Here is a 16,374-nt window from a genome sequence, read left to right on the forward strand (position 1 = left end):
AATGCTTTACAATACCGGGCAGGGAGGGAGGGAGAGAGAGAAAGAGAGAGAGAGAGAGAGAGAGAGAGAGAGAGAGAGAGAGAGAGAGAGAGAGAGAGAGAGAGAGAGAGAGAGAGAGAGAGAGAGGGTGAGAGAGGGCAGGAATGAGTAGGAAGGGATGAAGGGGCTATAAGAACTGTGAGGAAAAAGAATAAACGGTCATGCTCTGCCTTGTGCACCAAGCAGACAGTTTAAGAAGTGGGTGAAAAGGGGGCTGAGAGTAAGAGAGAGAAAGCCAGTGCAGTGGACCTTGGCTAAAGCCTGCTTCCCCTTGATTATGAGTAAAAAGTCCACCTCTGTGCAAACCAGGCACATTATTGGGTCGCATTTACGACCTGTTCAGTTTCAACTTCCATCCACACACAATGAAAGCAGTTATTCAAACCAGGCACAGACAATGGGGCCTATTTTAGACCAAAACATCACCAGTGATACCTCTGAAGCTGGATGAAAAGATTAGAGACCAATGAGAAAACAGAGAGGTTAGAAAAATGACCAAATAAAAGGCCTCTTAAAAGTCAAATGAGGCACAAAAGACCTTTTTCTCCCCCATCACCTCTGATCCCATTTCTCCAAAAGTGTGTGTTTGTTACATACTATTTTGCAGCATCTTCCACATAGAGCGCGGAACTGATTGCTGCGTTGTCTGCTGGAGCCCTTATAAAATCCCTTTCTCATTACAAATGCCCAGGTGTAGCCCAATCGGCACGTGAAATGGCCAATTAAAAGCAAGAAATTGTCTTTTTCATCAGCTGCCTTTGTTGCGTGACCAATTAGGGGAAAGATCCAGATTGAAGATACAAAAGGTTATATCACAGTGTGTCTATCTAAATGCATATGAAGTAGGCCATTTTCCTCAGCTAGGCTTCTTCAGCCTACTCTTCTATCCTCTCTCCTAACCTGAGCATGGTTTGTAAACAGACACAGGCAACAAAATTCACTCATGAAATCTTTCAACCCATTCAGCAACATTTACATGCTAAAATTCCACACAAGGGCACATTGGTTATGATGGAGAAGAGTCATGATGACCCTTCCATACATCTGTTATCAGTTAAAACTGCACACTGAAACAAATGAGAGTGCATACAGTTTGCATATGGAATGCAATTATCATCAAGTTGATCTCACAAGTCGATGAATTCACTAGCAGTTGATGTCATAGACAGTGTATCCTACTCATTTGTCCATCATTCACTCCCACACACCTCTCCAAACTCGCACTTTTCTAATGAATGAATAATTTTATTATATTAGTCTCGTTTAATAATAGGTTACATTAATCTTCAGCCACATGCTAACATTACAATAATCTTCAGCTACATGTTAAAATAGCATTGCTCCTTTTATTCTCATCTGCGCTCAAAGGCATATAATTCTGCATCTGCTCCTCCCCCTGTGTGTCAAACAGGGGTCAGTCACTCTGGATGGGTTTAAATAAACCCATCCAGCTGTTTGCTGTACAGATTTCATTTGCACTCCTGACACTTAATTATCTCTCTTTCTCTCCCTCTCTTGCATACTCTCACCTGTTCTTGTTGTCTCAGCAAATGTATACATGCATGTTTTAATTAATTAGTTTTAAACAGGCTACAAACACACCTTGTATAAAAGGCCATGATACTAAATAAGCATCTTAAATAGTCCTTCACAGCAACCATGTTACAGCACGTGCACCATCCAACAATAAAGCTAACCGTATAGAAGTCACTCTGTTGTTCTAAGTGCATTGAATTGAACTCTATTCCTTCAATAAGGTATCTGTCTACCATTTTCCTAATGTGAGAAGTGAGATAAACTAAGTTTCTTTAGATTTATCAAATAACTGCTGTTAAACTAAACAACAACAAGACCTGTGATATTCATATATTACCTGTCCCATTTTGTCTTCTCATCCCATACACCATGGATTAAAACATTCTTACCAATTACTTGCCTGTGATGGCAAGATTCTGAGTGGAGAGCTCAGCTCCACTACACTATAAGGAACACTGTCCAATTCAAACCTAATTCCTACAAACAATACAGGGATTACCTTGCTTTGCCCTTTAGAAGGTATCTCCAGTCCAAAGAAAACAGTGGTGCTGTAGAAGGGGCTTTTAGGGAAGATGTCACCCTAATCCTCCAGCACCCATGTGGCTATTTTGCTGTTACTTCACCAACTACCCCCTCTGTTTCCTCCATCCTCCTCTTGCACTGACCCACTCCTCTCACCAAACAGAGATAAAACCTTTCCATTAACAGCTGTGAAGTTGGCTTTTATGGCATAGGGGCTGCTGACTAGGGCCCCTGGGATTCACTTTATAAACACATGGCTGGTCAGGAAGATGGAAAAAGAGAAAGAGAAGGTGAGAGATGGAGATACATATAGGCAAACTGATAGTGTGGCTGAGGGTTGTAGTCAAGAATGCTTAGCTTTCATTTCAGTAGCAGGCTCACTTATTGAGATATACTGTATAAAGCTTGTTATTAGTGTGCTGAGCTATTAAAAAAGCTGTTGAATGGTTGCTATTTAGATAGGTAGAAGGGGGGGGGGGTGTCTTGCACTCCCTTGGAGCTGGGAAAAATTAGGTAATTTTTGGCAGCTTGTAGTCTGTTTGCTCTCACAACCCAGCCTAGAGAGAGGTAGAGTATCTCATCTGACCACATATTTAGGTTTGTTCATCTTTGGCTTTGATGACCCCTTAGTCAGCAATTGATACAAGGAGCATGTCCTCTCTGCTTGGACTACAAAGACACAAGGAGAGTTGTGCGCTGGCACCAGAGTGTGGGAGCACATAGCTCATTACAACACATGAGAAGAGGGAGAAGATTTGGGTGGATGGTATAGTGTTTTATGCCTCTCACCTCATGGTTTCCATCAGGTCCTTTAGCACTGACATCGCTATTTACACTCATGTGACCAGTGATTCAGTAAACTAGCAGGCAGATAATAAATGCAAACTGAAAGAACTTTTTTATGCACTTCTGGTAATGTTTTCCATGTTTTTCAATATTAAAAAATATAAAGAAGTCAATGAGGCCTCTCTGAAAGGGATGTGGTAGCTCAGTGGTTAACGTGTTGGGCTGCTGATCGGAAGGTCATGGGTTCGAACCCCAGGTCCACCAAGCTGCCACTGCTGGGCCCCTGAGCAAGGCCCTTAACCCTCAGTTGTAAGTCACTCTGGATAAGGGAGTCTGCTAAATGCCATAAATGTAAATGAAAATGAGCAAATAATAAAGACCAGAGAGGTGGGATTTTTGATATTTCTCTAATGAAAATGAATTTTAATTCTTTAAGATCATTTCTTAAAAGTGCATTCTTTAGCAATTTTTGGTCTGACCACAAGAACAGAAGTAAAAAAAAAAACAGTGTTTTCAAACATGACTCTGCATATCTGCTCTCAAAATTTCATATGTAGATTCCACCACAAGAAAGAGATGAAAAAAATAGAGACTTGATGGAAAATGTAGGCTGTGTCTAGATCTCACTGGGGCAGCCACTGTTAATATGGGGAAGGAAAGTTGAACCATTGTTTAGTTTACAGATCTGTTCACACACACACATAAACACTCACACACACACACACACACACACACACACACACACACACACACACACACACACACACACACACACACACACACACACACACACACACACACACACACACAGAGAGAACTACCACATACAGTACACTGAAACACAGTAACAGCAACACTGTGCACACAACCTCAACAACCACCCCCAGTACCATACTGTATAAGCACTCTCAGATGCTTTCATACATGTCCACCCAAACACAATCTCATACACAGAGAACCACTCCAACTTGTCTGTTGTTGACATAATGCAGATAGCGATCAGGTCTGAGCAAGTGCAGAAATTCCAGTATGACACAATTGTTAGCAAACACTCAAGAACTGACTGAGCCCACATTCAGAAAAGGACAAACAATAAAAATACAGAGCCTCATCCATTTATGCTGGCTGATGTTCATGCAGTTCATAGGGCAAGGCAGGAGAAGAGGTGTCTAGTTGTGTGTTTATGTTGTGAGAATATGGTTTAGCAGTGTGTTCTCAGGTTGAGCCGGTGAAAGCAGCTTTAGGGCATACACATAGTACACAACCCATACAACCCCACTTCCACACAAACACACACACACACACACACACACACACACACACACACACACACACACACACACACACACACACACACACACACACACACACATTTATAGCCCTGTAAATACTCCTGAGGGTCATACACATTCAATGAGCTCATAATCAGTGTCTAACATGTTAAAACACCTAATTAGAATCACCCAAAAACTCTGAAGCCGCATAAACAACCAGTAAAGGGCCTAACAATCATTAGAGATGCACACTAGGTCAGAGGTCATGTTTTCCCGTCAAGGCTAAAGAGGACTGGCAAAGAATAAACATTCTGAGAATGGAGCAATCAGCTATAGCTTACTCTGAACAAGTTTCAACTGCTTTTTATCATGAACAGGCCTGGCTGTTAGCAAGGTGAAGCATGCCAATCATCTCTCTCTGCCTGTCTCTCTCTCTCTCTCTCTCTCTCTCTCTCTCTCTCTCTCTCTCTCTCTCTCTCTCTCTCTCTCATTCTCTCAGGCTTAGAAACCGGATCCCAGGACGCTATTTCTCTAAAGTAGCGCCGCCACACTTCTCGCCATGCTTTTAAGACTTTCATAAAAGCCGTCTTATTGACAAAACAATCCATCCCTGAGGTTTAAACACCATCTTTAAGGGCATTATTAAATTCCGCCAGGAAGGGAGGACTGGACATGCGAAACCCGATGACCCACCCATTGATTTCACATCAGCGCTCTTTATGGAGCATTCTGAGAACACATACTTGCTCTGACTAAAAGATCAGAGACTAAAACTCCTTTTCTTTCTGCCTCAGTCTCTCTTCTTTTTCTCTTTCTACCTTTCTCTCTTGTAATTGTAGTAGATCTACAGGTTTTTTCACTGTACTTTCTGTAACACAACACAGTATCCTAGTAAATCAACCTGATCACAGTTGCCAAAAATAGATCATGCAGTCAATCCACATTCTCCACCCACTGCTTGCCTGTTTCAGCTTAACATTGTGTGCTCACGCATGTGTTTCTGTTTCAGTGCTCATGTGAGCATAACACAGTGTGCATGAATGTGAATAGAAGTACATCTTTTCCATGTGTGTAATCTATGTCCTTTTTTATTCTGATTTCCCATGCACTTTTACATCTAGAGTGTTTTTGTGGGAGAGGCTACTTTTTAAATTTAAATATCCAGTTTGAAATTGCCCTAAAAGTCATGTTTTAGAAAATAAACTGATTCCTGAGTGCACACCCCAACCTGCTTTTGCATTTTTATTTAATCCCCAGCCTGCCGATCCACAGGGCCCTCATCAATAATGAAGAACTACATGTGTGTTAACACATCTAATGCAGCATAGCTGATCTCTTCTTTACCCCTACATAATCAGGAATAAATATGAGTATGAGGATAGCACTGAATGTGTGAACAAAAATCATATAAATATTTTCAAATGAGTCATGCTAAAAAATAAGTGAATAAAATGTGCATGTTTGTACTGGGAGATAATGTTGGTTTAATCTAGATTGGCTGCTGTTGCTTTCTCCGTTTGATGAATTTCATCACTCCTGGACTGCTCGGCACTGTGTTGGCCCTATGTTTTGACTTGCCTGATAAATAGAATCCCAGCACAGGATGTTGCCTTTAAAATCAGTGGGTCAGGAGGTAATATCACCAGGGGTTGCCATGGAGACACCCAATGGTGAGCTTCCTACCAAGCACAACAGGCCTATGGAGCTGCAGATCCAGCATTCTACCCCATGGAGTGTGTGTATATCTACCTCTCCTTCCTTCTCACTCCTTCCCTCTCTTTTGCCTATGATACTTTCTGTGTTTCCCCAGTTCCCTTACACACATATAAGAACATTGAAACACACACTCAGTGTAGAACACGTGTGTGGGACACAAAAATCTCATAATGCAGGGTTTTACATTAAACCACCTTTAACCACCCTTAACTTGTAATTAGTAGCACAAATCTGACACAATAACACACATACCTGAATTGCTTGTTTTTAATGATACAATTCTACTATAAGTGCTTCAATATTAGAACTAGTCAGGAACATAGCCATTTGACAACATGTGCTACAAGGCATAATCTGGACAAAGTCATTCCCTATGGGTTCCTCTAAGAAATTGATAACCAAAAAAATATTCCCTTATGTTGTTTAGACTGTGCATCACCAATACTTGATTTGTTAAAATGAATCCTCTGAAGGCATATATTGTGAGAAGGTTGTCTCCAAGGCACCAAATTGAACAATGGCACAGATTATGTTGTCAGAAATTACATTTGCCATAATGGACTTTAATATGTCTCCCATATTTCCAGTCAAGGCTGATGTCCACATCCAAAGAGGATATATTAGACACAGGCTCTGGCTACATCCAGGCCAATTGATTTAACAAAGCAGATTAGAGAATATTAATCTCTTAGATTTATATAATATGTAATAAAAGCTTTGACACAGTCTGGGTTGGACTTTTCATGACTTGGCAACCGTGCAGAAAACAAATGTGTGGCATTGGTTTTTACATGACTGCAATCAAAAGTACCAGTCTGGACTTGGTTTTAGTGGCCTATCCCACCTCTCTGGGCAATTCTTTAAACATGGCTAATAATTGTAAGTACTTGCTGATGGCCATATCCAATGAAATGCAATTCAGGATGAAATCTCACTCCAAATTTATTATGGCTCCAGCAGTGAGAACCTAGGAATCAAAGGAGCTAGTTAACTGTGTTTCCTATTTCCTATGCAAGTCTGCAGTACAGGCTAGTTTTTATTTTAAGAGACAAGCAAGACTCACATCTCAAGGGAATTACTATTAGGTTCACACTCAGAACACTAATGTGTTGTCTCTCGAGAAATCCTAGAACTATCCTGTAGGCTGGATTGATGTTAAAGCCGATAATGTAGTAAGGGGAAGGGAGGTCAGGCTTTGGAATTGAGTATTAATTTAAATAATTAGACACTGCCAAAGGCAAGGCTATTGTTTGCATGTAAACACAAAAAGTGCACTGACTTACCAGTTATTCACTTGTAGTATGGTAAGTCCAGTGTCTTGGGCCAGCTGTTTTTTCTGTTCTTCTGAGGGGTATGGGTGCTGCAAAAACACACAATGTAGAACGTGTAAATAAATCAATTAATTAATGTGTTTGCTGCTATAGTGCAGAAGAGAGATGTGGCTCACAAATCGAGAGCAAAAAGTGTCAAAGCTGTTGTTAATTAGTGCAAGAAAGCAAGGTGCCTCTTTCTTAGAGCCATTAAAAGAATTTTAAATAATGTAATTAATGGCAGTGAAAAAGACAAGCCAATTATAAAGTTTAGTGAAGTGTAGAAACAGAAACATTAATTAGGAGTGCCATGCTGTACAACCTCACTCCAGTTTATATCAGTTCACCTCCCTTTGGCTATGCTGCCATGAGTACAGAATATGACAGAGATTTCTAAACAAATCTTCCCTATGGAATAGAGAGTATCCATTTCTATCTTTCAGTAGCATCAACAACACCTGTACCTATACCAGGTATGATCTGCCAGCTGTCCTTTTATAATCACTCTTTACATAACAGTTGACAGAAATTGAGTCCTGGTTATGCCACTGCTATGCATGGCATAGGGATAGCATATTCCCCTGTCAAAGCTACATTAGCCAATCACAGATATATGTGAGCTCATGCACGTATAATATAGCAAGTAGAGTTTTCTTGTAATTCCTTATCTCTGTAGGGCCTTTAAAATGGTAAGAGTAGACAAGAGAGAATGGTGTTCACAGCACAGTTATGACTTCTCCTGTATTCATGTGTCCTTTATTTCTTAGTTATATGCACAAAACTCCTCATCTTAGAACCGTTTCTTGTAGATCGATTTAGTGTTCATAGTGTTCATCACAACTTGCTATCATAAAAATTTGTTGGTCAGTCGTTTGTCTCAGACATCACCATTAGATCCGTGTCTCTAAATCCATTTCCAGCATGCGAGCTAAATGGACTAAACCATATCAAGTGAAACAATACTTGCATGTATTGTCCAACACAACTCATATACATATATGTATGTAAATATATATAGTGGTGTGAAAAAGTGTTGGCCCCCTTCCTTATTTATTTTTTTTTTTTTCATGTTTGTCACACTTTAAGTTTTCAGATAATCAAACAAATTTAAAAATTAAATGTTTTAACTTTCTGACAACAACCTATCACCAGGAAAATATCCCAGAAATCTCATTATTTAATTATTATGCAGCAATACAGTATAAACTAAGATTTGCTGGAAAATTGAGAGCATCACAATGTGGGTGAAAATTTGCATGAAACATATTGTAGCAGCCATGGGAACATAGGCCTTGTGACTGAGCTCAGGAAAAGCCATGCCAGAGGCAACAAGGCAACACAAACGTGGCCTGTTCTACAGCTGGCTGGCCCACACGCACTCCTACCCAGAAATGGCTCTGGATGGACCAGATTGTAGACTGAGAGACGACACGCTGCCTTCTGGGGAGCCTTTGATTCATCTCTATATCTCACTGTCATCAGACTGCTAATACCAATACTAGCCCAGACTATAATTGCTGAACTGAAATTCTGATATGTCATGTTGGCTAACTCTATATGGTGATAAGGATTTCTTAGCTGGTGAATTCTATGTAAGTTGACTGCATTTTGGCTTTTTTGTACTTGCCTAGGTAGTGCTTATGCCTCCACATCTGTGGTAATAGTATGTCATTTAATCTGGTAACACTGCCAAAAGAAACATTCAGAACATATTTATAGGTAGTGAGATACCTTGATAAAAAAATACCATTTCCACAGTACCTCTAGTATACTATTTTGTTTCCTTAACTGAACCTTTTCCCCTACAGAATAACAAGTGCTTTACTTTTTTTGTTAAAGTATCTCCAAAAAAACGTCTGCCCCAGTCAAAAAAGGAGGCTCACCGAGAGTGAGGTTGAAGGGAGGTACAAATTACACAGCTCAATAACAGTGCTCATTAGGACTCGATTACCCAGGGCTTCCCATAGCATTTAACACCTGTTTTGACATTCTCTCTTTGCCATTTTTCTCTTCTATTAGATTTTCCTCTCCATCCACAGTTGCTACTGCCCACTACACACATTCAACTTCATGACCACTGCCCAATGGCACATTCCATTATTTCAAAGCAGTATGGGTTTGGGTCTATAAGTCCAGGAAAAATTATTTAAATATTGTTTATTTGTATCTGGATTTTTTTACATGATCAAGTGATTAAAAAATCATACATGGTCCTTCACACCTAGGCATAGTTAGCATAGCCAGTTTACCTACGGGCATGTTTTTTGGAGGAGGATAGAAGCCAGAGAATCTAGAGAAATAATCCACAAGTAAATAGATACATAATGCTACTCTGCATAGTTACTAAACCATCCATACTAAAGCATCCTAAATCAGAAGTATCAAACTTGAGCTTTGAGGTGACAACAGCAGCATTAAATTTAAAGAAATAAATAAATAAGTTAAACAGGATACGGTTAAGAATATGACGTTCATATGGAAAGAAATATTTGTACAGTGTACATTGTCTTGACATTTACTAAATGTCTTATCACATATAAACAAATAAAATTGGTCACAGTGACAAATATATATCATTACCATATATGTTAAAAATATGTGAATATGATTTCGTATATATCAGCACATTTCCAAAGTGTGTAATATATCTTTCATGGATACATTATTTGTATGAGTGTAGTCTTTATTGTAGTCCAAAAAAGGCTGAGTATTTTGAATCCCACTAGGCAAGCTGGCCTGAGTAATCTTCTCAACCTTGGCTGCTGTCTTTATTTTATTTTTTATTTTTTTGCAAAAATGCAAAAACATTATCCAAAAAACAGATGGAAAATATCGAACCCATCCTCCCTGCCTTTCCTCCGCCTATCTTAATGATATGTCTTGTCCAAATATACTACTCCTTTCATCAGAATTTCCAGTCTGTCTGCAGCCATGCATGTCAGGAGAGCTGTGTCCTCCCTGTGCATTTTTGTACCATCATGAATCTTATCAGAGAGAAAAAGAGTGTATTAGAGCACTAGTAAGACTCTCAAAGCCTGTTTCCTCTGTAGCCTCTTCCAAACGCCAAGTGTAGAGTTCAAGCTCTATCAGAGAGATAAGAGACAGAGACTAAAACCTCCACACTCTGTGAACATCAGACTGCAGCTCTACATATAGTACAAACATAACTCCATGGACTCACCCTCAGCCTGCCCATTACCCACAAAGAAATCCCCTTACCCAAAATGACTCCAAAATCCCTGAATATAAGGGGTAACAAAAGGAGGAACAAATTGCTTGCACATTTTAGAGACAGTAAAGTAATACTAATTAGGGCTGGTGCTACTTGAAAGTAATGTACTGTAAGCTGCTTAATGGTTTTTCTGAAAAAAGTCAGGTATAGATGTGGGTGTTTAAATGAGAAGGGGTGTTCTGGGAATAGCTTCAACAGTGCATTGTATCACACTACCAAATGTTATCCTTCAATTTACTGAGATTCATTGCAGAGATTCAATTCAGTAGTTGCTTTTATCTTTGTGCTTTTCCTTCAACTCATGTTCTCCTCCAAATCAAACCTGAGTCTTGGAGATATTTCTTCATTAGTCAATATTTGGCATTGGCTGGGCCGGGTGGAATAACGCATCCTCCCTAAAGCTGATGGCGGACATCACTTTTTGTGTCCTATCTATGCAGTTAATTACTATTAGTCATCCCCCAACTCTGATTGGTCTTCATTATCCATATTAGTGTCATTATCACTTTTAGTTTCAAAACAACATTTTTTGTAATCTTGTGTGATTCAGATTAAAGAGGCTTTCTATACAATATGACATTTATAAAACTTTATAATATTTAGCCTGTGACAAAATTGTGGCTTATAATACCCTAAGCAGAACACGAGACAAGATGTGTAATTCTTAAATCACAGCTGGAGGAAATTAAGCTAATATGTCCATGCTTATGTAAACTAAGTTTCTTACTAGTGTGTGTTCCCAGAGCCCGTGTCTAGTCATAACCTACATTAACTGTCCACTCTGCCAAGAAAACTGCATAGCAGGCACTGCATTATTGTTTTCCAGTCAGGCAGTTTCTACACAGCCAAAATCACTAGGGAACTCTTTTCAGGTGCATGGGTCTTTTTCAGTTGGATCTATTCTGCTGTCTTACCTATGCATTCGATGGACCTAATCCCCATGGAAACTGAGCTGCCCCTCAGGAATGCCTGGGGCTGCATCCGGGGGCCTTTTTGGCTGAGGTGTCCTCAGAGTATCACATCAACAGCCCATCTCAGAGACACTCCCTCACTCGGAAAAGGCATAGTCTTCCACCTCTCTCCATGGGCTCCTGAATAAACAGATTTTGGGCCGAATTTTACTGTTCCCCTGCCAGCAGCTCAGCCAGTGTTAATGTTGAGCTTGCCAGGCCCACGAGCTCCCAGATTACCTCCAACATCTGCATATACACTCACTGTTTCCATGGTAGAATTGAGTGGTTATTGTTGCCTTAGTCATGGAGACAGCATTGAATGAATCCATGAATCTCTTTTTTGATTTCAAACCGGATATACAATTTCTGCAGAAGTTACTCTTAGTGACAAAAGCCACGGAGAATTCTTTTTTGTGTAGGTGGCATAAATTTGCAGCACTGTCCCTCGTTAGGGAACAACAAAACAGGCTTTTAAGGTGGGAGAACAAGAGAGCAATAGAGAGATTGAAGGCAAAAGAAAATAACAGCACAAAGCTTTTGCAATCCCCCTCTCATCCTAAGATCCTAATATGAATAACAAAATAACAAAAAAGTATGCCTGTTCATATGTGTGGTCAAATTTTGTGGTGGAGTGGCAGACTATCTTACATTTGGAAAACAACTGGAGGCCAGGGTTTTGGATGCCCACTGCCTGACTGGCTTATACTGTAGAGATTGGGAAATCTGAAGAACCTCTTTCATAGACCAGTGATGCGAAGTTCACAACGAACTAAATGAACACAAAGCCAGCACATGAATAATTCACAGCCACTGTTTTTAGAAAGACTTATTCTATAACCAGGAAAGGAGATATTGCACCCAATAGAAGCCCTTTTTTGTCATTTAATCTATCCTGGAGAAGAAGAAAAAAGGAAACTTGTCAAAAACCTGTCTTTAGCACTCTAATTAGTTGCTCCATTTTAAAAACAGATTTTGTTGTTTTAGGGGCGAGGGTGTGCTGCAGCGCCTACGGGACAGAAACAAATCCACTTGATTTGGCTGCACTTCGCAAATATGTGTCTACAATTAAAGCAGGGGAAATAGACTGGATTACAGATCATATTCAAAGTAAACCACTAAATCTTCTGTAGCTGGATGAGATGCTACATCATTAAATCCATACCTGCAGTAATGATCCATGGCATAACATGCAAAATATGGTGGGCAGAGATTAACAACATTTTAGGGCATGAGAAGAGCAGAGGACCACTTAATTTGGAGTCAAAAGTGGAAGCATTTGAATGGCTTTACATAGTGCAGCAATGATGTACATTTTGCATGGTCAGTAGTTATGTGAATTCTATCACTGGCATTCACATACACACAGTTGTGCATAACATACAATAAATGTACACAGTAAGTATTCTCTGCAATACAAACTACCTATTGTTGTGCATTTTTAGTACAGATCACATATTTACACTGTAATGGCACTTCTTTAATTGCACTGTGCATATAGGCCTAGTCACATTTTTGTGTAGCAGGGACATTTGGTGGATAAAGACAGGTGGTTTCGGCCAAAAGCTATCACTAACCTGAGAGAAATTTAAACAGTAGTGGGTGCTGAACCAGTTCACTGTCATTATACAATCCAGCAATGAATCTAGAAAGCCAGATATAACATGTTTAAAGATGAGACATGTTGCCACACATCTGCTGCTTCACAATCACAGAGTAATAATATAGGGTCACAGGTTTGCTTTAGGCTTACTGTGAGTTTGCTGGACTGCAGCGGGTGACTCAGGCTTAATTCAGGCATGTGGGGGTGGGGGTGATTACGTAGTTTACTGGACCACTAAACCTCTTTAAGCTGGTAATTACAGCCCATTTGTGGGGGAACATTCAAAAGCATATGAGGGAGGCCATGTGACATGCCCAACTGCAGCTGGAAGGTACTCGGCAGGAGATGTCAAATCATGTAGGTATAACCATCAGCAGTCCAGTGCCACACATTGCCACCCAAACACTCTCCCGAGAAAGAATAAACCACTAAGCATTTTGTGTAAAAATGAAAAGCTGTGCCAGCTAGGTGTACCTGTTCTCATGCCAAAGAAAGCAAATTGTTGTGTAAATTATCAAGAGGCCCGAGAATGAAATGAAAAAAGCTACCAGTGTCCATAAAGGCAGTTTGTTACATGGCAGTTGCTCTCATCCTCTGCCATCTCTGCCAAAATCAAGATCAGTGGAGGCCCCTGTGGTATGGAAACGTATAGTGTATTAAGTGGTAACAGAATCATGCTACTATATTGCTCTTTGACCATTCCTGTGCCGGTACTTTCAAGGAAATTATCTTTTAGCTAATGGCATGGAATTTAATACTAAAAGGAAGCATTTTTGTATGAGGAGGTGGGAACCTGAATTCTAATAACTCATGCTATATTATTATATTATTATCATAATTACTCTTGTGCCCTCATTGCTTTAATTAATGTTCATGCAAGAGGCTGCTGGGGAGGGGAAACCTGGTCACAGTTGAAGAAAATTTAGAACTAGGTAAGGGCATTTTACAATTGCTCCCGTATGCCCATTCCAAGCAAAAAGAAATTGAAAAAAAACAAGGACGTGATGGGGTGATGGTTAACATTAAGAGTCCTTCTCTTTTACCCACTAAGTCTTTTTTCTCCCATCTACACTCTAGGTCTGCCCTCTCTAATTATTTGTCTTTATTACAGAAAGACCTTCCCCATCACAGCACAGTATTTAAAAATCAATGATTTAATCTGTTGTAACAAACAAATGAGCACTGCCTCAGTGTGTGCAATACCACAAAACACATCATTGTTAGCACAGAGAAAAAAAATCTTATTCTATTCTTTCTAACACACACACACACACACACACACAAACACACACACACACACACACACACACACACACACACACACACACACACACACACACACACACACACACACATTTCCTGCTAGTTTTTTATGCTTACTGTTAGCTGGTGTAGGGATTTAATCAGATGTAATGGAATCGCATCTGGCTTGAAGCATGTACAACGCACTCCATCTCAGAGACAAAGCATGGATGGATTGCTATGCTGCTGCTGAATCTCCACAGGGATGACAAGGATCAGCGGGTACTCTGAATGCAGTGCCCATACTGCCATGCATCTCTTATTGCATTGGCATGAACAGTCAAACCTAATCATCTGCCAGCTCTTAGATAGAGCTAGAATAAACAGGATAAAACTTCTAATTTAAAGCGCAACTTGCATGTCTCATATTAAAAAGAGGAACTGAATTGATAAATTAATTTAGCAAACAAAGTACCTCTGCTGCCATATAATCCACAGACATAGAACCACATACTGGAGGGTATCTGGTGAAGTTTTGAGTGGGATTGTGAGCTGTTTTTTCAGGAAAAATTATGTTTTTTATTCATTTAACTCAAGATACTAAACCCTTTTTAATCTTGTTTATGTTTGCCTCCAGATGCACTCATCTGCTCTGATGGATTCAATCACCTCCCATAATCTTTGTTTGCCAATACCTCATAAGACAATGACAACATGAAATACTGTGCATTGGTTGCATATATCTTGCATTAAAATCACAACACATAGACAGATGGAACATGGCAGGCCTCAGGTCTTTTATTGTCTTAGCAGGATGTACTATGCTGGCACCAGTGAGAAGCAAACCTGCAGCATGGAACTACACTACTCACTCTTTGAGAGACCGTGATGACTAGGCCTTTTATTAAGTGCTGCATGAAAACCAGAACTTACAAGCATGAAGCAAGCTAGTATGGTCTACAAGACCAACCATACATGCTTGCTACTCTAGGAAGATGCCAATTGAGGTTACTGCAATCATAGACAAAAGTCTCAACTGTTCAGAATCTGTATCAATTTAGTTGCCCTTGAGAGATGTTACATGCAGAGATAGTAGTGAAGTATGCTAGTGAAAAAGGAGAAAAAGGGCAGTAAATGAGGGAAGAGTAAGACGGAATTACGGTTTCTCCTTACAGCATAATGATGTTTAATGTTTAAGCACAGACCATGTTTGGGACACTGAGGAAGAGAAAGCCTCGGCAGTGTCCCACTCATCAATCATGGCACAGATGGCCAGAGAAAAGCCACCATCATCAGTGACAGGGAGGCGTCTATCGGCCACTGGCAGCCCATGCGGGGTCTGCCAATTCAACCCATTCTTCAAAAGACACACCAGTGTCTTTAGCTTGTCAGCCTAGAAGGCTTGTAAATGATGTATACATGTGGTTTTCTCGCTCTCTCCCTCTCCGGGGGACATGGGGGATGGCTAGAGTGTCCATCCCACAAAGACAAGGTCCAAAGCGTTGCCTGCCCCACATCCCAGGGGCCTGTCACTGGAGTAATTGATGATGTTTTCATTACAAGGTATGGGAGGTGGGTGATGGGTGGGGGTGCAGCCTTGTTCTATAGATAGCCCTTGCCCCAATTGGCAGCTTCTCCTTTGCTATTAACTTCAAGTAACAAGCCTCACTCTTATCACACTTTCATACATATAGGGCAAAAGTGCAGTAGAGCCTGACATGAAAATATCTAGACAGTTGGTATTAGACTTGTGGTTGCCTTTAGCAGGGTTGCTAAAACTGGCATCAGCAATTTGAAGTCACCTCAAAACCATCAAATAAATATAAGGCAATAGTTCAAAGTCAGTGTACTTACTTTTGAGAGTCATCTGTCCTGATTACATAAGCCACACAATCACAACAAATATAAAGACAAAAATATGCAATATTCAAACTTAATATTCTAGTCTACACTAGTTTAATGAAGCAATAATTTAAAAATCCAATTTGCTAAGATTGTCTTATATTATTGTTTAGACTTTTTAAAAGTTCTAACTTAAAAATTAAGAACTATTCATAGAAAAAAAAATGCATGATAAAACAGTACATAATAACTATGCCAATTTTCAGGCATAAATCTTTTCAATTGTTTTTGAGTTGTAATTATTTAATTCTCCCAAGGCCTG

The 16,374-nt window shown here is 39.9% G+C and overlaps 1 protein-coding gene across 2 annotated transcripts in view; it reads right to left on the minus strand.

The window, feature by feature from the left end:
- Positions 1-16,374, minus strand: part of meis1b (Meis homeobox 1 b) — a 50,779-nt gene that overhangs the window by 6,898 nt on the left and 27,507 nt on the right. For both annotated transcript variants that reach the window (XM_047812427.1, XM_047812426.1), the window contains exon 9: positions 7,157-7,233. In XM_047812427.1, coding sequence (XP_047668383.1) covers positions 7,157-7,233 — 77 coding nt within the window. The remainder of the gene's footprint in view (positions 1-7,156; positions 7,234-16,374) is intronic.

Source organism: Tachysurus fulvidraco, chromosome 4 (assembly GCF_022655615.1).
Source record: "Tachysurus fulvidraco isolate hzauxx_2018 chromosome 4, HZAU_PFXX_2.0, whole genome shotgun sequence".
In the NCBI taxonomy this organism is placed as follows: Eukaryota; Metazoa; Chordata; class Actinopteri; order Siluriformes; family Bagridae; genus Tachysurus; species Tachysurus fulvidraco.